Here is a 26,596-nt window from a genome sequence, read left to right on the forward strand (position 1 = left end):
AGGTGAGGTGGTTAGCCACACTAAGCCACATGGTTGCTAAACATCATATGCTACTGTTTAGCCACAACTGGATTATTGATTGATTGATGATTTTACGACACTGCGGGTGTGCACTGGTACTCATGGGAAACGCAGCGCTGTTCTTCCTTAAGGCAATACACTACCGCTTTTGTCCACCGGTGTCGCTAAAATCGGCCAAACTGAAGCGTTACCAAGTGTTGCTTTAAATTCCTTACATTATAAAGTGTGCTGTATTCTATGAACTTGTGTCTGGGAAATTTTCTGATATTCAAGGAGCATATGATTATTTTTGGGGTGGTAGGAGATGAAATTAGTTCTCAGTGATCACTGAATGAAACCTATAGGAACCATTAATATCTTCCATTTTCAGCACCGCTTATCTTGCTAGAGCTTATCCCAGCTGACCTCGGGCGAAAGGTGGACTACACCCTAAAATTTACCCAATCAGGATCAGCTGTAGGGCACACACAAAAACAGATAACCACAATCACACCACCACAATCGCACCACAACTGACTGGGAATCGACCCCACGCAGCCTGCGCCGAAGTCAAAAGAATTCAGCACTACATTTCCAGTGACTCCTGAATAGTGGGGGGAACCTCTGGATACCTCATGATACGATACAAGGCTCACAATAACGATCTCAGGATATGGCGATTGAACAATTATCGATACGTGGGTCAGGAAATCATTCTAGGATATTCTACAAAACAACTAATAAACAGAAAAACAACCTATTTTCATCCTTCTGCTGTGAATTGGCTTGAGTTTATCACTAGGAATGTGTTTATCACTATTAGACGTCCAATCTAGTTGAAGGGTTGCACTGATTGCCAGGTAATAAGTTCATTTTGGGGCATTTCACGTCATTTCTTGTTGATTTTCAGTTCACTTCCTTTTGCTTTTGGGGCATTTAAGTGTCATTTCCTGTTGATTTTGGGCCATGTACAGGTCACTTCCTGTTGATTTTGTGTTACTGAAACGGATGTGACTCGAAAATGTCTACCAAATGAATAGGAAGTGACTCAAAATCAACAAGTAACCTGTAAATGCCTTGAAATGAACAGGGAGTGACCTATAAATGCCCACAAGACTGGCTGTGAATGCTCTGGTTTCAGTGCAATTGACGGAACTAGGCGTCCAATCCAGTCACAGGCATGAAAATCACTCACCTTTCGGCGAAATTCCCCGTTTTGAAGTCAAAAGGGGTGACCTAAGTGAATTGTGTAGATCCGAGGAGAAATGTTTTAAAGGGGGGTGGTCGTAATTCCATCTAACTAACTAACTAACTAACTAACTAACTAACTAACTAACTAACTAACTAACTAACTAACTAACTAACTAACTAACTAACTAACTAACTAACTAACTAACTAACTAACTAACTAACTAACTAACTAACTAACTAACTAACTAACGACATGTTTTATTGAAGTTGCTAAGCCTGTCGCGATATGCAGTGAGTCCATTTGTCGAAAGGTCAATAAAAATGAGGGCGATAATTTTCATGGCTGCATTTTATCACTGCGTGCGGGCATGTAGAGAACATATGAGACTCCAGTTCATTTTACAGATGTTTATTGGTAATCAACACGCCGTAGAATTACAGTTCAGACATCCAAAATAAGGAAACACATGTACAGTATATTAAACACTGTAAACGTTAGCATTGCTACATTGAGATGAATGGGAGGAAAAAAGACAACCTACTTTAGCCTGCTATAAAACATTGGCAGTCTTCTCCAAAATGCAAACTTGCGGTTGAAGGGTGACACTGCAAACATTAAAAATGAAAATAAAGAAAAAATCTCAGCGACACCACAAGCAATGACGATAAGTGCTTTTTTGCGGAGTGTGAAGCTGTTAGCGGTTTAGCGAGCGTACTTCCGGTGAACATATCAAAATAAAAGCACACCACATTCATATAAATAACAATTTCTGGAGTCAATCTCCCATGCATCATAATTAATACTATAATATGTAAATATTATATTACTACAGAATTCAGATTTTACACTAAGAATAGATTTAAAATGACACCCTTTTTGAAAAATATGATTGACAATGAATATTATAATTCTTATACTATTTTATATAGTAGTATACTATAACAATAATGCTAGATTTTTTTTTTCAAAATTGATTTGAATAATGTTGGAAAGGCAAAGTCAGTGTTCAGAATCTGTTTACATTGCATTCTTTTGCACTAGTAAATGCTATCAATATTTGATGTCATTGTTTATGTGTGATTAATTATTGTTGTTTACATGTTTATTTGTACTTTAATAAAGAATTTAAGTGTTTTTGTGAATGAATAAGCATCAACAAAAATTTCATTGCTAAATTTGTAAAAAGTCGACTAATCGTAAAAATAGTCGGCTGACTAATCGGGAGAAAATTAGTGCTTTGGGACTAGGGGTGTGACAATGTATCGAAATGGTGACATATCGTGATACTGTGTATCCCAAAAGGTTATCGATATGCTCCTGCCAAGAATCGAAATATCATTTTAAAAAGGTGTCAATGTCAAAAAATAAATAAATAAAAATAACCAACAAGTTGCTATCAAAATCTTCCGCCATAATAGTGTCTCAATTAACTCTAAGGCTGCATTGACGGTGCTTGACGCCCAATCCATTTAGAGTGGGAACGTTCGTTCATTCGAAACCAGTGTGTTCAGTCGTTCTGCCCGATTTTCAGGGCATTTACAGGTCACTTGCTGTTCATTTTAGGGCATTTACAGGTCATTTCCTGTTGAGTTTGAGTCACTGCCTATTCATTTGGGTGATTCCCAGGTCACTTCCTGTTCTGTAACTCAAAATAAACAGGAAGTGACCCATAAAATGCCTCCAAATCAACAGTAAGTAACTGAAAATCAATAGGTTAATGACCTTAAATGGCCCAAAATTACCTCATTGCCTGGCATTGGCTGCCACTGACGGCCATAGACGTTCAATCCATTTGAAGTGGGAGGGATGGCAGTGAATGAACGAACGTTCATTCGCTGCCACCCTTCCAGTTCAAATGGATTGGACGTCTACTAGTGATAAACTCATTCCAATTCACAGCAGAAGCTTGTTTTTCTGTTTATTAGTTGTTTGTAGAATATCCTAGAATGATTTCCTGACCAATGTATCAATAATCAATGTATTGCCATATCGTCAGATCATCGTTATCGTGAGGTTTGTATCTCAAATCGTATCGTATCGTGAGGTACCAAGAGGTTCCCACACCTATTTGGGACACCTCTACTGGAAGATATTTCCTCCTCACCCTTCTCAACTTTTTAACCCTTGACCCATTTTCATGCCTGCAGTCAAAATGAATGGATGTCTAGCACCATCAATGGCAGCCGGTGAGTTAACGTAGACACTATTCTAATGGAAGGTTTTGGCCGCAACCTGTTCTTTTTTTTTTTTTTCAAACAGTGACACCATTTTAAAACAATATATCGATTCTTGGTGGGAACATATCGATAACTTTATGGGCTACAATTTACAAAGTATCACGATTAGGGCTGTCCCGATCCAGGTTTTTGCACTTCCGATCCGATACCGATATTGTTTTGCACTTCCGATCCGATACCGATACTGGCCGATACCGATACCGATACCGGCCTATCTGAGCATGTGTTAAAGTTTAAAGTTATTTAGCCTCCTTACTTAGTTGTCAGACTCATGTTGAAAAGAGTTTTAGTACTCTTGATAACAACTAGCCAGCTGAATTAGGTGAGTTTGAATAACACACAACGGTTGGTAACAAGAAACTGACCTGTTTATTCAATGACAAACACAAAACATGATAAATAACAAACAGAAATGGCATAATCAGTCAGTAAAATGTGCAAATAATATTGTAAACTGTCTTAAAAAAGCAAAACACACAAACAACCTCAGTGGAAAATCCCACAAACCCCCCAAGCGATTAGATGCTTTTAATGTTTCGTGCATTAGTTACAATAATTGTATAAAAAGCCTCTCAGGTTTAAATAAACAACTATTTCAGTATCAAGTTAACATTTTAAAACAGTAAATAAAATACTCAAGTCCCAATTCTGTATCTTTAAACTACATTCGATTCATTTAATTTTGCGAATCGACTGTTAAAGTTGTTAAAATTGCTCCCGTTATTCCATAATTTCCCTTCTGGTTACTTTCGACATGTGAAAGTTTTAAAACTGTTTTGAAGATAGATTCAAGTCAAGATTTTGCAGATTTAGGAGTATTTTAGATAACAAAGTTAATTAGGTTCACTTGGAAGGTTCACAACAGACTACTAGATAAGTCCCCTGCTTTAAGATGGCGGCCGTTTAGTTTTCCATACTTCAATGTTGCCAACGCCGTCGAGTCTGTCATCTTGCATCTAGTTCTATATACATATGATATCTATTATCTACAGTAAAACGATGTTGACGTAGTTTGTAGCGGCTGTCAGCAGCAGTCAGGTATTCTTGTGTTTTTTATCCAGCGGCATGAGTTGAGCTAAAGCCGTGAGTTGAGCATTGGCATTACCCGCGTCTATGACAAGAATGATGTTTACTCTCGGGACGCAATGCGGTCCGTTTCTCATTGCGTCCCGAAGACCGCGCTGTGTATTAGTTCCGCTATACTTGACATATTTCAATAATCGGAATTCGGATGTTTGTGAATCGTTCTCGAATCTTCCACGGCCGACTCACTCAAGGATGTAATGACGGCTGGGCATGTTGTACCGTGGTTCTAAGTGTTGGATGGTGCGTCTTTACTCACGAGAGATAATTGCTCGTCATCCAGAATGAATTCTTCGGCAATGACTCTTGTTATTCCCTGGGCTTCGGGACTGTTGGGTGCCAGTTTGTCACGCATAGCAAAAGTTTCTGCCAGTGTTAGTTGCGTAGGACCTTTCTTTTTGTCGTCGGTTTTCTCAACATACGCCTTATATTGTTTGTGGTGGTATTTTGCTAAATGCTTGATTAGGTTGGTTGTATTAAAACTTCTTACAGCTTTACCACCACGCTTGACTTTGTTGTGGCATATGTTGCACTCTGCCTCTTCTGCGTCTTTGTCGTCCTTTAAGGGTGAAATGATCCCACACAGCTGACATTTTTACCGATTAAGTCTCTCGGTAAATTGGTAGACGGTAATGTAGTGTGTTGAAGGTGTGCCGTAAAATACGGACCGGATTTTAGGGAAACCGAGGCAAAAACTGGAATGGATTATGTCAGTCGGTACGCTGTAAAACCCGGACCGGAATTTTAAAAAACTGGATCGGAAGTCTGGATCGGAATTTTTCCGTGTCGGCCGATCCGATTCCGATGCAAATTTTTTTGCCCATATCGGCGTCCGATCCGATCCAAATATCAGATCGGGACATCTCTAATCACGATATATTAGCTTTTCGATATATTGTCACACCCCTACTCCTGAATATCTTATTTTGATTCATTATAAAGACAATCACTTTGATATAGGGCTGCCACAATTAGTTTAATACTTAATCTGCAACTCTTTGCAATAATAGAGCTAAAATGTCAAACCCAGGGTAATATAACAGTCAGGTGAATCTTTGACATGAACCGGACCTGAACAACAGATCAAGAGCATCCTTTCATCCGGTCTGTTCACATGATATTTTTTTCCCCCCCAGATAATCCCAGCATGTTTGCATGGCGCATCAGGTGGCTGTTGTTATGTCAGGATTATTTTGCCCACAAAAACAAAAAGTGTGGCAGTCATGTGGGCTGTTTTGCATGTTCGAGCAAATTTTCTTTTGATATCAGCTTGAAGGTTAGAGTTTAACAGTGAATGATCATGTTTCCTTGCCACTGACGGCGATAAACGTCGAATGCATTTTAACTGATATTATGCTTCCTTGTTAAAAGGCAAACATTTCACTGGTTTAATTTGCCTAGCAGCCCAGAGTGCCATGGTGACGCCAATTTGGGTGCAAAGTCTGTACGTACTATCCAGCAACACTCTTGGCGTTTTTCATGCAACCGTTTCATGTAGGGTTGCCAACTCAACTCAACTCAAAAACAGAGGGACACCTCATTGGTAAAGCTGGCCGGCCTGATATATATATATTTTTTGTATATGAGAGTGATTTTTTTATAATATTATAATAGTTTTACTCAAACAATGTTTTAGGTACATAGTTGAGTGATACAAGCACATGAAAAATAATGATTATCAGTAAAGATGTCCCGATCGATCGGCATGGTCCGATCACGTCATTTTCAAAGTATCGGAATCAGCAAAAAAATATCAGACATGCCTTTTTTAATATATATATATATATATATATATATATATATATATATATATATATATATATATATATTAAAACTAATATATATATATATATATATATATATATATATATATATATATATTAAAACTGAAACGAATACTCGAGCAACTCGAGTAACTCGAGTTTAAAAACTGATCCGAGTAATTTTATTCACCTCGAGTAATCGTTTATTTTGACAGCTCTAAGCATCACGTTTCGCTCGGACTACTTTTAATGCGGGACAACGCGCTGACGTCACGTGCGTAGAGGAAGAAGCAATAAAAAAATATAAAAAAAACATTTCCGCAGCCGACAGCCGCTCCAAACTACGCTGACTTTGCTAAAAACTAGCCCGCATGATGTTAAGTTGGTAGCAGGTAGCATCTGATGAGTCTCATAGAGATCACATGTATGTTGAACTAGATGCGAAACGACAGACTCGGCCGCGTCTGGGCAGCATTAATAAACAGCCGCCATCTTAAAGCAGTAGAGCGCTAAGCGCTAATAAAGAGCGCTAAGCGCTAATAAATAAGATTAAAGTTACTGTCTGATTCACTAGCTCACGTAACGTTAGCCCTGCAGAGGGCTAGGTTTCTATTCATTATGACCACTTTCGATGCGTGGCTAACGTGTCTTACATACAGGCTTTAACATAACATAGCTTTGTGGAGTGAGGAGGGTGTAAAATAAAAACTCAAGAATGCTAACTATCAATTTTAGCTTAGTAGTCATTGCTGGATAAAACACCAAGTAGCACTGGTCCCTAATGTGCTCCAATACAGCCTGTATCATACATTTATTTTGAACACTGCAAAAACTCAAAATCCTATCAGGACTCACAGTTTAGAGTAGCGTAAAACTTAACTAGAACTCAAAAATGGCTTGACACAAATAGAAATTCAATTGAAACTCGAGGGAAAAATCCTAACTTTTAAGTGATGTGTGTTATCAAGCGTAATGGCATTTTTAGGTATATATATATATATATATATATATCGGGATCGGATCGGGAGCAAAAAAAACATGATCGGAACAACCCTAATTATCAGCTATGTATTTTTAATATAAAAAATGCTCGAATAAAATAAACATCTATCATGCTAAATTTAAAACTATAATTTAACCCTTCAGCTCCTGATTCTTTTGTGTGTGGGTGTGTTGGGGGGTGTTTTTGGCCATTTTTTAAAAAATACTTTTTTAAAACGTGGAAACATAAACTCTGAGGTAAACCCTTTTTTTTTTGACATTTTAAAGGGGAAGTAGGCTTAAAGTGCCTGTGACACGAAAAAGCATGTTTATTTCATAATACACGTGGTATTTTATGCTCCTGAATGATATAAACCACTTGGATGTGTGTGGAAGCGATCGCTATATTTATTGTTTTTTTGAATCACGCGCCATGAAAATGAGTTACTTCCGGCTTTGGTCTTGCATTGAGGAGGACGGCGCTGTGACGTGTATGAGAGAAGGAGTCCTCTTGACTATACAGCAGTACTGTTGTGTATGAGGACTAAGGATTCAGCTGATTTTGCGGATTAATACGTTTATTTTTCGCATCACGCCAGCCAAAACGGCTGCAGAAAAATCTTGCTGTATGAGGGAGAGGCGTGTGTGCCTTTTTGGGGTTTCAAAAGGTTCCCATTCACCGGTGGATATTGGCCTAAACAAGCCCTACTACTGTGGGACCATGGGACTTATGAGGAAGTGAGTAAACATCGTGTTTTGTATTATGTCAAATACTGGGATCATTTTAAAATGTAGGTGGCTTGCATTTTGTGGCTGACATGCATGCGGGGCGGCTATTTTTCGGCACAACTTTGGCGGCTTGTCGCACATCCCCCTGCCGGGAGAGCACTATATTCGGCTTATTGTGCTCATGTGCCCGGTGTTCTGTCAAATTTTCCGACCGATCAGATTTTGCAACTTTGAGTTAAAAAATAGCCGCAAATACAGCGATTACTAAGTAAACACTACAAACTTTCTTTAAATAATGGACTACTTACATTTGATCATGAATGGGCAGTAAAAAGCTCTCCTCGTACACATTAGCAACATTGTTCAGCTGCTTCCCTGGCGAGCTCTCCTGTCTGTAGTAGGGGAACGAGCTGTAAATTGCTCTCCGCCGGGCGGTTTGCCGATCAGCAAAGACGATCGACAACCCAGTCGTCATGTGAAATGATCTGGGCTAGTTATGTGTGATTTTCCGCTTCGAAGACTTTGAAACATCACTCGGTTCGGGTTAGCATGTCGGCTAGCTGTCACGCCTCTTGGTTTGTTTACATTCTCCGAATCCGGGGAAGGGAAATGACATAAGCTTGCATGGCATAAAATATCGTTCGGGAGGTGTGACAGTAAAGGTGAAGTCGACAGTTTTGACCATTATGGAGAAATGTTGCCATGTCGTCTTGAATAAATGCATTTTTATTAGAGCTGGGAATCTTTGGGCACCTAAAGATTCGATTACGATTACAATTCAGATGGTCCGATTCGATTCTAAAACGATTATTGATGCACCCCCCCCCTTTTTTTTTTTTTTTTTTTTTTTAATGTTTTGTACATTAGTTCCAAAATTGTTCAAAAATACTCTCAGGCTAAACCAAACTACTATTTCAGTATCAAGTTAACATATAGCAGTAAACAAATATACAAAAATAACAGTAAATAAAAAACTCCAGTCCCCATTCTGTATCAGCAGCTTTAAACTACATTCAATTAATTTAATGTTGTGAATCAACCGTTAAAGTTGTTAAAATTGCTCCCGTTAATCCATAATTTCCCTTTTGTCAACTTTCGACATGTGAAAGTTTTAAAACTATTTTAAAGATAGATTCAAGTCAAGTGTTTAAAAACTGATCCGAGTAATTTTATTCGCCTCGAGTAATCATTTATTTTGACAGCTCTAAGCATCACGTTTTGCTCGGACTACTTTTAATGCGGGACAACGCGCTGATGTCACGTGCGTAGAGGAAGAAGCAAAAAAAAAAAAAAAAAACTACAAACGACACCCACATTGCTAAAAACTAGCCTGCACGATGCTACGTTGATAGCAGGTAAGGTCTGATGAGTCTCATAGAGATCACATGTATGTTGAACTAGATGCGAAATGACAGACTCAGCCGCGTCTGGGCAGCGTTAGTAAACAGCCGCCATCTTAAAGCAGTAGAGCGCAAAGCGCTAATAAAGAGCGCTAAACGCTAATAAATAAGATTAACGTTACTGTCACGAGCTCACGTAACATTAGCCCTGCGGAGGGCTAGGTTTCTATCAATTATGTCGATGTGTGGCTAACGTGTCTTACATATAGGCTTTAACATAACATAGCGTTGTGGAGTGATGAGGGTGTAAAATAAAAACTCAATAATGCTAACTATCAATTTTAGCTCAGCAGTCATTGCTGGATCAGACACCAAGTAGCACTGGTCCCTAATGTGCTCCAATACAACCTGTATCATACATTTATTTGGAACACTGCAAAAACTCAAAATCCTATCAGGATTTACAGTTTAGACTAACTTAAAACTTAACTAGAACTTAAAAATGGCTTGACAAAATAGAAATTCAATTGAAACACGTGGGAAAAAATCCTAACTTTTAAGTGATGTGTATTATCAAGCGTAACGGCATTTTTAGGTATATATACTGATATATATATTTGTATATGTGTGTATATATATGATTTTTTTTTAATAAGATCTAAAGGTTTTTTGAGTGAAAGTAGTGAATTAGTCTTTTTTTTTTATTCTAGTTACATCTGAGATGCAATTGTTGGCTGTTTTCAAAAACATACATCGAAAATAAAGACATTGATTGACTGAAAATGGTTCAAGATTAGATGAAATGTCTTGTTTTCTCATGTATATTTATAATTGCTCTTCACCTAAAAATATATTTGTTTTATCCGATTACTCGATTAATCGATAGAATTATCAGTCGATTACTCGATTACTAAAATATTCGATAGCTGCAGCCCTAGAATTAACCATAGTTAGCTCACCACTTATGGCAAATCTGGTCCCTCAGATCTTAAAATGCCACTGTATCCATACACATCACACTGTCTCTCGGTGACTAACAGTCTTCTGCCGAGTGTTATAAAATGTCTGTCAAGGAACTGTGTCAATACACAAACACTATCCAGACCACGTACAATATGTTGGAAACGGACATGCTAAGTCAGCTGGCATACCATCTGCTTCCGGGTACTTGTGAATGCTAGACGCCTCTTTGTCCATTCGCAAGCATTCAGCATTTTAAATACAGCTCTCCAATTCCATACATCATAATCCTAATTTGATTATTTTTGGCAAAGCGCATGAAGATGTCAAGTGGCAGCGTATGGCCGTCCTAAACCCTAACCCTGCTAAGCTCTTTTTTATTAGCCCAACAGTTGGTGGTCCAGTTTTTCCAGTTGGGGCACTTGCATTTATTTCCTTTTCCTTTCTACAAGGTGAATCCTTTGTACCATATTGTGAAAGACTGTGACGTTTGACAGGTTGAGAGTTGACACAGATGAAGAGTTGTTAACTCATTGACTGCCATTGGCTTTTTACAGTCAGATTAAATGAATGTATTAACTTTTCTGGTATGTCTATTCCTCACCAGGAGTGGTGCTGATGGGAATCTCAGAAGTCCACCGGAAAGTGTTTTTTGAGTGGGAGGACAATGTGAGTACAAGCTTCAAGTTGGACATAATAGTTGTTTTATCAACATGCCTAATGCTCATTTTTCAGCCACTTTCATTCTATGAAGATTTTTGTTTGCATCATTTACTGCAATTTCTTGATTGACCCTTTAGAGGGAATCTCGAACTTAAATACTTGTAGGCTCTAATAAACCACAATTGTTCTCTTTTACTAAAATATTTTATTAGAAACGCATAAAATATTGCCATTGATTTAAAAATCTATAGTATTTAGTACACTTTTTGACTTACGGAGGGCGCCATGTTTTAAGTGCGCAATGGATGCTCGGGGTGATGACGTAGTTTGTCACTCACTAGTCGAACGCTATCGGTCTTCTGCAATTCCTTCTAAGCGGCGAAACGTCCAACACATGCGCACATCGGTTAAAAGCGGCGAGTACTTACTATTTTTGTTTTTATTGAGTTTTTTTATTACCTTTTCATTGCCTCAAAATGCATGTGTTTCTCTCTCTCATACATTTAAGCATTGTGTTTTCTTGTGGTAGCTTTAAAGCAGATTGTTGATCTATTACCACATCAGGCACGTAGCGTATTTAAACCACCCTTATTTGATATTACTATGTTTAAGTATTTTCTTAAGGCATCTTTAGTATGTTCTGTTTGTATGCAAGTAAACAAAACAAGCTGAAAGCACACCGTAGTACTTTGGGTGTCAAATTCACCTCTTGTAGCACGTTTTGCCGGTGTAGCACATTTTGGCTGAACACAGTTTTGTCATATTCTTGTCGTGTCTAATCCTGTCTTTCCTGTTCATTTTGCGTTTACTGCTCGTTTTGTGAAATATTGACTGTGCTGTCATGCTCATTAATGTTCCTCTCTGGTTCAAATTGAAAGGGTTGAACAGATAACATGTTTATGTCGCTAGAGCAGTACTTCTCAAATAGTGGGGCTGCCCCCCCCCCTGGGGGGGGGGGGGTGCAGAGCGATGCCGCATGTGACCTCGGAGAACATGCTTTTTTTTTTTTTTTTTTTGTTAATTGCCATACTGGAATAAAGTGTACTTGCACATCCACTCAGTGGGTGGCAGTAGCGCTCTCATTTTCAGAGTGCGCGCAGTATTTTTGAACTAAGCAAGAGCACTCAGCAGTGAGTCGGCACACAGAAAAGAGATATGAAGAGCTGTGCGCCGCCGCCGTTTTCAAAAGCCGTTTTTCGGCCGGACTCACTCGCGCGGCGACCCACTGTCTTCTTCGGTTCTCACGTCTCCGCCCGAGAAGTGCCATTTTCGGCTTGGGATTGTCACGACGACTGCCCTCACCTACGGTTCTCCCTCGGCCGCCGAGCATGCGCTTTTTTCGTGCCGTTTGCCTTTTAGCTTTGACTTTTAATACAGTGGATGATGAGGAAAGACCACTTTTTACTGTGTCTAAAAATAATTATAGCGGACAGCCGGAAACCAAATCAATTAAGACGCCACTTAAAAACATTAGACCGCAATCTCATTGATAAGCCGCCTGATTGTTTTTCAGCGAAAACGTGCTGAATATTGCCAACAATCGTCCTGCTTTGTCAGTGTTTTATCAGTAAACTAGTGAGCATTGTTAGCATGCTCAATGCAAAATAACCCCACACCATTGCAAAGGAGGTGATACTGTGAGCAGCAAAAATAAAAACTGTCCTTCTGTCCAAAGACACTCGGTTTTTTTATTGTTTTTATTTTTTTTTTCCAGTCAAATTTTTGGGCATATTGTCCTCATGAGTGAATTATTCGAATCAATTTGAATTTGTTATTATTTACTGATTTTATTACATTTTATTTTTCTGTATCAAATGGTCAAAAATGTACCTTGAGTGTATTTTTACAGTTTGGATGTGACTTTTTTTTTAATTCAGGCAAATTGATGTGTGTTAAGTCTTTTCTGTTACAAACAAAACAATGTTAATAAAGCTACTTTATTATATACTTTATTATATAAGTTGATCTATGTTACTTTTTTTAATAGAAAAAAGGACACAATGTTAGGCAGATGCGTACTTATAATAGTAATTTTATAGACACATGTTACTATTTACAGTGGCAGCAGAGAGTTTGGGGGGGGGGGGCGCGAAACATTTACGTCTTCCTTGGGAGGGCGTAACAGAAAATAATTGAGAACCACTGCGCTAGTCATAGTCTGGAAGCCCAGTAGCGAAACCAAGTGACGTCACCGCCCCGCGACGTCAGCAACAATCGCGACCTACTAGTTAAACTAATTTTACAAATTATATCAAAACGAAAACATGAAGAGGGGTTTTAATATCAAATTATTTTAACTCATAATAACGTTTATATTTTAAGAACTACAAGTCTGTCTATCTGAGGATCCCTTTAATAAAATGCTTAATGTGTAATATATGTATATAAAAATGCTCGCAGCCTAACCGCCGTTGCAACGGCAAAGCTACGAAACGGCCACACATGTAGCGGCTCCATCCTATCGCTGGAACCCTCCAGAATGAAGGAAAAATACGTTAATTCATGGACGCACACAGAACAACATTTCCTCGCACATCTCAACAGGTGGCTGCACTTGGCTCAAATGTGCACCCTCTACACGTCTTTCTCAGTCCCAAACCGCGTAGAGCGTGTGACTCGAGACCAAAACAGGAAGTAACTATGAGAGGTTACCATGGAAACGAACGCGTAGTGGGAACGTTTTTAACATTTTCTATTCAAAATGCTCTTTGTACATGACTATAATATTCTTTATTCTACATACATTATGAGGCATTAACAAAATAGTCACGCACAGACACTAAGAAATCTAACTTTAATCAGATTACTGGTTTGGAAGAATGAGCGCGTTAGATTGCTCGTTACTGAAACAAAGTAATCAGATTACAATATTAACACGTTAATGACAACACTGGTCTAGAAGAGTGTCTCTGCTGGGACATAGGTCATTGAACGATGGAGGTTGCGGGGTATTGAGCATTTAGCTTGTGTAACGTTCAGGATCTTAGGCCCCTAAAAGAAAGATGAAGATAAGTATTTTGGGTACAGGCAAACACTGGAATGGTTCTTCTGCCTTTCTGGTCTGGTAGTGTAACGACTGAGACCAAGACCGAAACAAGACTAGGCCAAAATAAGATCAAGAACAAAACAAGACCAAACAAGATTGAGATCAAGATTAAACTGAGTCTTATGGGAAACATGTCCTCGACCAAACCAAGACCTTCAACATTTGTCAAGTCTCAGGACTGCTTTTGAGTGTACAATACAACAGTCAAGTGTCTTCTAGACTTGCGTGCGGAAGACGATAATCAGTAAACTTCAGTCAAATTCTTTTCGGCCATAGTGAACACCAATGAACGTCACCCATTCACTTGCTAAGACACACTCTGACAAATTATTTTTAAGTTTGCATGGGTGGGTATGACTTGTAAAATACACTGTTAGTCACCGTCTCGAAAATTGACAGGGAACAATCGGTGATCATCCTCAGCGGTTGTTTGTGTTTGGACTCAAGTGCTCCATGTGGATGCCGTGGGCTTGGCCACCCTCGCACTAATGAGCCGGAATGCAATCCAAAGAGGAAGAGGGACCCGTCTATGGGCATTCCCACGCGTTGTTTCTGACTCATTCATAAGCGCAACCTTGAACCAAGCGCACGCCCCCGCGCACATGTACTAATACAATCTAAATCTACTTCTGTTATTTAAAAGATTTCCCTATTCTTGTCAATAAGTAATCTTCCATCTTCCTGTGATGTTTTTAACTCACCGTGTCAATTCTTTCTCATCAAACCTGATCTCCACCTGAAGTTTAAGAGGTTCCACAGGGAGATTATAACAGAGCTGGAAAGGAAGACTGACATGGATGTGAAATACATGACGGTAAGTTAAAAAAAAGTTTGTAAATTAATATACCATTTTTACTTTCTAGTTTGATTTACTGTGATGTGAAAAAAAATGGACTTTTTATGATTTACTTTGAAATATACTGAAACCTCAAATTCGCCGAGGTCACAAATTCTAACATTTCATTATTCATCATTTAGTTTTCATTACTAGATATTTTTCACAATTAAAGCTACATGTGGATCGATTTAACATGATTTTCGTCTATTCTTAAAAAAATAAATAAATATACCGTAAGTTTCGGACTATAAACCGCTACTTTTTTCCTTCATTTTGAATTCTGCGGCTTATAGTTCAGTGTGGCTTATTTGTTTCTTTATTTGGGTTAGTAGGTAACACTTTATTTGACAGCAGAGTCATAACACCGTCATAATCATGATATGGGCATTACTGAATGCTTAAGACGGATATCATTAAGTGTCTTCCAATTATGTCACTAACTCCATTTATGTCCAGCTCGGGTCTTTTACACCGTTCAAAAGTGAGATAATTTGCCAGATAACACTGAATGACATCTTTTATAAGCATTCATTAATGCTCATAACAGTGTCATGTCATAATTATTCGATCGATCGGGTCCGATCACGTCATTTTCAAAGTATCGGAATCGGCAAAAAAATATCGGCCATGCCTTTTTTTAATATATATATTTTTTTTAATTAAATCGGTTTCTAATTGTATTTAATGTTACAGACATAATATGTTACACTCATCCAGAGTCTTTAGTTTAGGCTTAAAGTAGGGTTATCAAATTTATCCCGATAACGTCGGTAATTAAATTTTTTAAAAATGTATCCCGTTAAATATTTAACGCAATTAATGCATGCGCTGCACGACCCACTCACGCATTGTGGCGCTCAATCTGTAATGGCGCCGTTTTACCTATATAGAGAGCTAAAAGGCAGCGTAAAATGAGTAGAGTGAATTTTAGCAGCCTTTGGAGCCTTTTTATAATTGGCTAAAGCCGTAGGGATTCCTCTCCCTACGATTAAAAATATCGTGGGAAGCAGTGTAGGGAAGCAAGATAGTAATTGATCTTTTTCTTAACACCCTATGTTATTTCCCAACGCAGAGAAGATATATCAATTGGTAGCACTACGCACAGTCATGGTTGCACTTCTCATCATGCATTTGGGCATGGCTACAGTATCATTTACTGAAAGCTCAACAATGCACTAGATGGCAATATTTAGTCACAATATACAAAGTCACATTTATCCTTTAAGAATTACAAGTCTTTCTATCCGTGGATCCCTCTCACAGAAAGAATGTTAATAATATAAATGCCATCTTGAGGATTTATTGTCATAATAAACAAATACAGTACTTATGTACTGTATGTTGAATGTATATATTCGTCCAAGTTTTATTCATTTTTTTCTTAATGCATTGCCAAAATGTATATGATCAGGAAAAATTAGCGGGAATGATTGGAATTGAATCGGGAGCAAAAAAAGCAATCGGATTGGGAAATATCGGGATCGGCAGATATTCAAACTAAAACGATCGAGATCGGATCGGGAGCAAAAAAACATGATCGGAACAACCCTAATAATTGTGATAGTCTAATGACAATCTTATGGCGCCACTGTCAAAAAAAGTGTTACATAATACCATAACTGGCAATTAATGAAGCAACTTGAACAGTAACTGAAGAAATAATTAGCACTAAACATGAATTTTGATTGTTATTTACATCTGTAGCACTGCAATGCATGCTAGGAGGCATGTTGGACAACAACAGTGTTGACAGCAGACGGCAGCAGAGGTTGACTGTCTCCCCCAATGGAACAGTGATGGGCAAATGAAGCTTCTTGAAGCAATGATGGTTCATGGTGGTTCATTTGATCTTATGACAGTCGTATGATGCCGCTGTCAAATAAAGTGTTTCCGGTTAATATCTTTTGGTGTTTATATCCCATAATACAGTGAGGACAGCTGAGGCTTATAGTCCAGTGCAGCTTTTTTATGAACAAATGCAGTTTTCGTGTCAAATTTGGTGGGTAGTGGCTTACAGTCAGGTGCGCCTTATACTGTCTGCACATTTGATAAAATGTCAAAAGATTAAGAGGACTTCAGGGACTTTTTGTTTGTTTGAAATTTACCGCATAAACCTGACTGAAAACACTAATTAGCATTGGAGTAATCGTGTCACTACTTCCTCCAATTATTCTTAATGTGCTGTAATTACACTGTAATGAAACAAATTCAGTTTATGTTGCGGTACACCATACATATTTTTCATTCACTTCTCCATATTACACCGGGCGATTTAAAAAAAAAATGTTTTAGGTCTGACAGTTGTTTTTAACTCATTTTTGGATGTGGAATCAAAAACTTTCTGGTCAAGCTTTTTCCGCCCCACAGTTTACCTATTTATGACATTGTTACTACATGCACACAACCAGCCATATCATTTGTGAAGTGCTAAATAAACATTGCAGTCAAGGCTTCTTTCATACTTCATTGTATGTCAATATTTTGAAGTTTTTGTTTTACAAGCTAAAGGCCTGTCAAAGTGCCACTCAAGTAGTTGTTGTTCTTCTTGTGGAATTTAACTTTAAAGCACTAATAAGCTGCCATTCGTGAACCCATCCTCTTGAAACTTGGTAGCTATGTAGCATGGGCAGGTACCTATCGATCTTTGGAGCCTGATTTTTGATATTTTCTGTATCACGGCTGATTAGCTAATTGCGACGGAATAGTTTAGCCTTTATTGGTGCCTGTGTTGCCTGCATGTTACACATCAGCCAATAGAAGGCATGCATGCACTGCCTTCACCCTGTAGTGGGCGGTGGCACACTCGTTCTTGTTATAAAACAAGCACATATTTGAAGTACAGTGTTTTTTAATACCTATAGACAAGTTTCCTGAGCGAAACATGGTCGATGCCATCGTTGACATTTTCTGCTATGGACTTCCGGTTTAGACAGAACAACATGAAGTGCAGTTGAAGTGTGTAGACAAAGTTAAAACTGCTAAATCAAACCAGAGGAACCAACGGAGATTCAGCATGACATAGATGAAACTCCGGGACTTTATATGCTGTGCATTTGTTCTTATCACTTCGTTGATCGTTCGTGGACAAAATTCAAACAATCTGTGCAGCTTGTGTTAACATGAGGTGTTGATTGATACGCCGACCACTTGAGTGAGCAAAATGACGCAAAATTACAAGGAACATTACAGTTGCCGAATGCAGAAGGCCTAACACGGATTTTCTTGTTCCAAGGAAATACTGCAAGGTATTTTTCATCTGGTAAGATTATAGTTATAGTCACACATGTACATATAAACACAAATAGTATGTAATTCTTTTTTGATTGCAGATATTGATCGCAATAAAACTTCTGGACAACATGAACCAATTTTTTGTTTAATTTAAAACAATTGGTGCATGTGCAAAACAGGTCAATAAATCACAATTTATAAAATTGTTAGAAAAATATTACCGTAATGGCCTGAATATAAGACAATGTTTTTTGCATTAAAATAATACTGAAAAAGAGGGGGTCGTCTTGTATTCGCGGTCTAGACATTATACCCATTCACGACGCTAGATGGCGCCAGATACCATTGAAGCGATGTTCTGTCATGACAGATCTCAGCTACTCTCAAGTTTAACCAGTTTGCATTATTGCAATGTTTTTCCTGATTCATATTTGTTTCAGGATTACAGTTACAGTTAGACTTCACTTTGATGGTTAATGCAGTTAATGCAATTTAGTTGTTTTATCACAACAGATTGGTTTATTTACATTACAAAAACCAGAAGCCATTCATTTACGAATGTGATTGCACTTGAGTTTACATCTTTAAATGTTCACATATAAAGATTTGAATGAGGCAAAATAACATGCTTTCTCTCAAATACAGTACAGTGATACCTCAGCTCACGAACATAATTGGTTCCCAGAAAGTGTGTGTAAGGCGAAAAGTTCGTCTTCCGAACATTTATTTCCCATAAGAAACCATTAAAATGAGAATAATCCGTTCCCAGGTTCCCATAAAACATAATTTTCTACTACATAAGCCTTAAAACTACACAAAAATATACCTTATTTTATGTATAATAAATGTGCTATTGTATTATAATTAAAGAAATAAACTGTACTGTAGAATAAAGTCGTTTTATTTACCTTTGTGATGGTAGTTGATGGCTTGATGGAATGGAGTGGGAGGAGGAGGGAGGGAGGGAGGTACTGTTTGGAAGGAGAGTGTTACCGGCAAAGTGCGCAGTTAGCGTAGACTCCAGCGCTGTGTCCCAAACATGCTTTTGGTTGTTAATAAAAGTGCCCACAAAAAGCCATCCGACGCCTCTGGGTGTTTGTATGCACGCCGCCACCTTTCTGGAGAGGAAATCGGGCGAACCGAAGACAAGCGACGACAACGAGCCAACGTGACTCGCCGGTCCACTTCTCACTACGGTGGGAAGCTGAAAGCACCGCCAATTACCAGTCGAGGGCGAATTGGTAACACGAGTCACCTTCCATAATGACTGTAGGTAACTCTTTTTCGGTCCCATAATAGCAAAAGTACACTCAATATGGTCCAAAATGTCTATCAAACACAAACCACGTCCGCACTCAACGAAAGGGAGGGGACGAACTGGGACGCCGTGGGCGTGCGTCAGCTTCTCGTGGCGCTGTTCGACCGCGTGGTTTGGTTCGTCCGCCGAAAACTAGTTCGTCAGCAGAGACTATATGCTCGCGAATTTAATTTTCTTGAGGCGAAAAGTTCGTGAGCTTAAGCGTTCGTGAGCTGAGGTATCACTGTATATTGTTTAGAGCTGTCAAACGATTAAAATTTTTAATCGAGTTAATTACAGCTTAAAAATTAATCGTAATTTACCGCAACTCAAACCATCTATAAAATATGCCATATTTTTCTGTAAATTATTGTTGGAATGGAAAGATAAGACAGATATATACATTCAACATACGGTACATAAGTACTGTATTTGTTTATTATAACAATAAATCAACAAGATGGCATTATCATTAACATTCTCTTAAAGCGATCATTGGATAGAAAGATTTGTAGTTCTTAAAAGATAAATGTTAGTACAAGTTATTGAAGTTTTATATTAAAACCCTTCTTAATGCTTTCATTTTATTAAAATTTGTAAAATTTTCAATCAAAAAATAAACTAGTAGCTCGCCATTGTTGATGTCAATAATTACACCATGCTCACTCCCCAAACCTATAAAATCATTTGGATACAAAGCGTCCGCAGAGGGCGCCAAACACCAAAAAACAAGTAACAAACGGACATTACACTGCAGTCATTTTAATCTGTTTGAGCGGGGCATGTGCGTTAATTGCGTCAAATATTTTAACGTGATCAATTAAAAAAATTAATTACTGCCCGTTAACGTGATAATTTTGACAGCCCTAATATTGTTATAATCATTTGTTTCAGATGTACTGTAATTTTTTTCTCTATAAAAATTTGATGTTGAAAAAGTCTTTTTTTTTTTTTCAAAGTTGAGTCTTGAAAAAGGGGGGGGGGGTCGTCTTAGAATCAGGGCCGTCTTATGTTCGGGACAATACGGTAACTAAGGTGGAGCATAAGTCGAGCCTTCCATCATCAAAGTAGAAAGCATTTAGTCTCGATGTATGTCCATCAACGTACAGTAAGTGTTGTTGTGAGGCACATCGCGTTTTCTTCCCTTGCCTAACAGCGTTTTCCACTTGTAAACAAATGAACCAAAACTTGTAAAAAATTGCATTCATGGTAAGAAGCCCATGTATGACTTGTAGTAGATGAGTATTTGTTTTCAATTTCTTTATTTTTGTATAACTTCATTTCGCAAAACTAATGATATATCAGCTGTGACGCAAAACACAAAATTGTAGTCAAATTGAACATAATGGTGTCATCCTACACGTACTGATTAGCAACAGGATAGCAGCGGATAGCATGTGTTGCAGCCACAGTAGTAAAGTAGTTGTAGTAAATGATATTAAACATCATCATAATTACAATCGTAATCGTAATAACAATATCAAAGAAAAGTCGTTTCATCTGCAAGAGTTTAGCTTTCGTATTTTTGGAGCACTGGACACATAAAAATGCAGGGATAGGAAGAACATACCTTCCGTAACATAGCGGCAGCATGGCTACATAAACACCCGGTCTTTGTGGTGTCACGGGCTTGGTTCCACATCTGCCTTCATGAACATGTTGTTCTCCCATGTCGTGATGATGACAGATGGATGCGGTATTTCCAAATTGTCTTTTTTGAGGGATTTTGATGAGTGATGCCACTCCAGCTCCACTGTTGTTTTGGTTAGAGAACGTGGAAAAGTCGTGAGCAGAAAAGCGGAAGTGCCTCGGAAGCTTGTCTATGAGAAAACAAGGACCCTATACTTCCAAAGCTGACATGATAGCCAACAACTGAGATCAGTTTTTTATTTCGCGCCGACCTAAAACAATAAAAATGGTGTTCTCTATTGTTGTTTTTAGTTAAACTACTGTGCCAATAATTACACAGTATCAAATAATTTTCACCAATCTGTACAAAAACGTCAGTAAAGTGTCTGATTTTTAACGTCTAGCGCCCCGGCTCTTTCCAGGCCACGTTTAAAAGGTACCAGATGGAACACAAGATGAAGCAGGACTCTTTGGAGAAATCCCAGGCTGACCTGAAGAAACTGAGAAGGAAAAGCCAGGGCAAGAACGCCAACAAGTATGAGAACAAAGAGAGCGAGGTGAGACAGATGCGGACACACTTGACTCATTCACACACAGGTCTATTCATGTTTGCTAAGCTATAATTATGCACAAAGTCACCTGAGCCACATCGGCAGGTGTAGCAAAGTTTCGGGACAAAAGGTTCACACTAGTACAAGTCATCTGGCATGTGGCAGAAAAAAACATGTTGCCAACTCACTGACAAACAGAGGGACTCATGAACAAACATTACTAATTCAGACTGTGAGTCCGATATCACCAACTGTGCTGGGGGTGTCAAATTTATTCTGGGTGCCACGCGCAGGAAATCGGAAAAATATTGACTGCTGTTTTTTTGTGTGTGTATGTGTGTAAGTTAGAGGTTGTGTGATTAGAAGTGGTGAACTTTGTCTTTCAGAATAAAGGGGCAATAGAGGTACAGCATTTGAAGGTGTACTATTTAATGATTTGTGTTTACTAGGGCTGCAGCTATAGACCCCACTCACCAACGTCACACAATGACGTGTCGCTGTATCCGGCCACCATATTGTCCGTCATTGTTTATCCGTATTCTCAATGGTTTCAATTTGTCGTGCAATTTATAGTGCAATTCATGGAAGCCCCGGTGCTTTCAGACGCTGTAAACTCATTGGATGCGTTGCATATAAGGCGTTATGTGGAAAAGCTTCAGTCTATCCATTCGCCAGATCCATATTTTATGCCTAAATCGATATTTTTCGACCCGCTGTCTTCGCCATCTCTGCCTGACATCTGCTACCCTAATATCTACAACTATGTTGTCCACAGAAACTCGGCCTATTCTCACGAAACTTTGAAAAACTTTAAGAGCAACATTAAGCAACATTACCCCGTGGGACCCTATACTTCCAATTTTCTAAAATGGCGACAATCAATTAAAAAAAGTTGACTGCGATGGCCGACGCTTCAAGGATAGGTGGATATTGGACTATTTCTTCAATAAAATACGCAACAACTGTGTCTGCCTCATTTGCAAAGAGACAGTCGCTGTTTTCAAAGAGTTCGATGTGACGCGATATTACCAAACAAGACACGCTGACATGTACGACAACATTACAGGGAAGATACACAGCGAGAAATTAAAGCAACTTGAAGCTAGTTTAATTTCACAGCAGCAGTATTTCGCAAGAGCCCGAGTGTCGAAAGAGAACGCCACAAAGGCGAGGTTGTTGAAATTATGAATTTAAAAAAATAATAATAAAGCAACTGTGACACACAGAAGGGCTTGCTAAAATTTGTTTAAATATATTGTTCTACGAAAATCAGCCAAGGTAACCCCACACATCTTTACCACACCAAATCTGTCCCCCTTTGCAAAAAGTTTGGACACCCCTGTTTAACTGATGATCCGTAGACGAAGCCAGCTTCTTTCACTTGGTACCAGCTAAATATTATTTAAAAAATAATGATGACGGAAGAAATAAACATCTTGAATATGAAACTGTATGTTGTCGGCGATAAGCCTCTCAATGATCTTAATTGTGGTTGTCAGCCCAAAACCCTCTAAATATATATTAAATGCATCTTACCAGATATAAAATGACTACTACATAATCTGTGGTGATCGTTTGGTGCCCAGTTTTCTCGTCGAATTGCAGCAGTCCATCTTGCTCTCCTCTCCGGGTCTCTCGGAATACAGTAGAACTTCAAGTCTCTCCGTCTATCTTCTCTGTTACTGCAACCAACCGCCACACGCCTTCACCATTTTGATTATTAATGTTAACGAGCAGAAAAACACGCCATAGGAATTTACGTAGCGGTAATGCGTAAATACGACGAGCTGACGGACAATATGGCGCGGAGGCGTGGTTGTGACGTCACGTGAGTGGGATCTATTGATTATTTAGGTCATCAATTAATCCATCAATTAGTTCAAATAATCAAGTAATCTGATTACGAACATTTAATGTGTTATAGAAGAAAAAACTAACAGAATAAAAGTATAAGGATATGTAAAACAAACTTGCAATAATATTTATTTTGGCTTGGTAAGATTACACTTTCAAAAGAGCATTAAATTTGAATACAAAATAAGGTGTTTCTTCAAACTATGCAGCATTGCACTTTCATTTCACAAGAGCAATACATGCATTTCAAAATAAAATACCTGAGCTTAGCCCCAAATGAGATTAAAAGAAAAATACATTAATGAGGATATAAGTACAACAAAAGAATAATTTTCCACCAGCCTAAATGCTATAAATGCCTACGTTATTTTTTTTTTTTTTAAGTGCTCTTAACAAATCGTTTAGACACACAAAAACATGCTAAATATACGTCCAAACTGAATAACAAATGCATAAACAAACATATTAGTTCAAACAAAAACATACTTTATGTTGGTCTTAACAAGGAGCAGCTGGATTCAGCCATATTAGACGAGTTATGGCATATTCACTGTTGCCACTAGAGGGCAGTGTATAAACCAAAATCAATAAAACTAAATGCAACACCTTCAAAACAAACCATTACAGCGTCACTCGAATTAAACGAATCTTCAAAGCAGCAAAATTTGATTCGAAGCTTTTTTCCAATGGAATTACTTGAGTTAATCGATTAATCGTTGCAGCACTAGTGTTTACACTTTGTTAAAGGCTAGCGCTGCCATGATTAATCGATTAAGTATATCAATTAAACACTATTTTGATACGAATCGTTTCAACGCGCGACCATATAGTTAAGCGGTATTAAGAGGCATACAGATGTAAAAATTGGGAAAATCCTAATTCATCATCTAAATATAATTAAATATTTATATATTTTAGATCGACAACCAATCGATTCGCAAATTAATCAACAACTATTTTGATAACCGATTAATCGTTCGTTCTTCAACTCAAACTTGTCTAAATTCTTGAAATTATACTATATATATATATATATATATATATATATATATAACTTCATTTTTCATGCTGCTTTTCCTCACGAGGGTCGCTTTTCAATTGTAAATATTATTAGTAGAGATGATGCCGATCGATCGGGTCCGATCACAACATTTTCAAAGTATCGGAATCGGCAAAAAAATATTGGCCATGCCTTTTTTTAACATATATATGTTTTCTAATTGTATTTAACGTTACAGATATAATATGTTACACTCATCCAGAGTCTTTAGTTTGGGCTTAAGGTAGGGTTATCAAATTTATCCCAATAACGGTGGAAACTATTTTTTTTTTAAATGTATCACGTTAAAATATTTAACGCAATTAATGCATGCGCTGCACGACCCACTCACGCATTGTCGCGCTCAATCTGTAATGGTGCCGTAATACCTATATAGAGAGATAAAAGGCAGCGTATAATGAGTAGAGTGAATTTTGGCAGCCTTCGGAGCCTTTTTTTAATTGGCTAAAGCCTTACATCCTCTCCCTATGATTAGAAATATCATGGGAAGCAATGTGGGGAAGCAAGGTAGCAATTGATCTTTTTCTTAACACCTTATGTTATTTCCCAACGCAGAGAAGATATATCAATTGGTAGCACTACGCACAGTCATGGTTCCACTTCCCATCATGCATTTGGCCATGGCTACAGTATCATTTACTGAAAGCTCAACAAATACACTAGATGGCAATATTTAGTCACAATATGCAAAGTCACAAGTCTTTCTATGCGTGGATCCCTCTCACAGAAATAATGTTAATAATGTAAATGCCATCTTGAGGATTTATTGTCATAATAAACAAATACAGTCTTATGTACTGTATGTTGAATGTATATATTCGTCCGAGTTTTATTCATTTTTTTCTTAATGCATTGCCAAAATGTATATGATCGGGAAAAATTATCGGGAATAATTGGAATTGAATCGGGAGCAAAAAAAAAAAAAGCAATCGGATCGGGAAATATCGGGATCGGCAGATACTCAAACTAAAACAATCGGGATCGGATCGGGAGCAAAAAAACATGATCGGAACAACCCTAATTATTAGATTTATTCATTATTTTTTTGTTAGGTCAAAGTAGCGCGTGAAAAAAAATCAGCTTTTACTTAGGAAAATAATTCACATTTTTGCCAATTTTCAGACATCTTACCATCCAAACTAGCTTCTTAGTGAGGCTGCAACAATTAATCGATAAAAATCAATTAATAAATTAGTTGCCAACGAATTTGAAAATTAATTTTTGCCGGCAGCTATGAGCAGTCCCATTTGGTTCCTTGTGTGGGTGTAATGGGAGGCTTTGCACGCGCGTGCCAGTGATTAGAGCAAGAGAGAGAGAGAGTTCACTGCTAGTCTGCTACAGTCAGGTTGGGCTGCTGAATCAATAATATTACGAAATGTCGAGAGCTAGATTGTCTTTTATGTTGTTAGATCCAGTGTGCCTCCACCAAAGGTGAGTAAATGAAGCCAATTGTATTGTTTGTATTATTTGTTGATGAGACTTTACTAATTATCATTGAGGGCTAAGCTAGTTAGCGATTATGCTAATAAGTGTCCTAAGTGTCCGTTTGTATTGTGTTCTGGAGAAGCATTTTAGAGCTTGAGTTATCGTTAGATAGTAAAGTTGATAGTAAATTTCTTTTTATTAAGAAACCACACATATAAACCCATTCATATAACAGCTTAGAGCCTCAACACAAACTCATTGAAACTAAATTGTCATACAAGAGAGTGTGCTTTGAAATTGGATTTTGTCTTCTTTGTTACTTACACCATGCCTTAAGTTAAAGTGTGAAGGTAATTTAAAATATAGTGACATTTATCTGATTAATCGTTTAATGAACTGGCCGATTGATCGGTTACAAAAATAATCGTTGTTTGCAGCCCTGATTATCTTTGTAATCAATCTGAGATATTTGCTAACATCTTCTATTTCTTCTTTGGACATACAGTTGCTTATTCATAGTACAACTTTTCTCTGCACATTGTTTTTGGCTCAAGTACATGCACATTTCTAGCTAAAATGTTAAGCACAGGGTAATATAAAGTACTTTAAATATGAACCAATGAGTCGGCTCTTTGCAAAATAATTGGTCAATCATTGTTTTCAAACAAATAATTTTTGGGCGATCATTAATGACAAATAATTCAACATTACATGCCA

The 26,596-nt window shown here is 37.9% G+C and overlaps 1 protein-coding gene across 2 annotated transcripts in view; it reads left to right on the plus strand.

The window, feature by feature from the left end:
• The window catches only part of baiap2l1b (BAR/IMD domain containing adaptor protein 2 like 1b), a 60,574-nt gene that overhangs the window by 16,898 nt on the left and 17,080 nt on the right, over positions 1-26,596 (plus strand). Inside the window, exons 4-6 of one of the 2 annotated variants that reach the window (XM_057860770.1) lie at positions 10,893-10,954; positions 14,737-14,808; positions 21,412-21,546. In XM_057860770.1, coding sequence (XP_057716753.1) covers positions 10,893-10,954; positions 14,737-14,808; positions 21,412-21,546 — 269 coding nt within the window. The remainder of the gene's footprint in view (positions 1-10,892; positions 10,955-14,736; positions 14,809-21,411; positions 21,547-26,596) is intronic. The other variant, XM_057860771.1, reaches the window with a different exon arrangement.

Source organism: Corythoichthys intestinalis, chromosome 16, assembly GCF_030265065.1.
Source record: "Corythoichthys intestinalis isolate RoL2023-P3 chromosome 16, ASM3026506v1, whole genome shotgun sequence".
NCBI lineage: Eukaryota > Metazoa > Chordata > Actinopteri > Syngnathiformes > Syngnathidae > Corythoichthys > Corythoichthys intestinalis.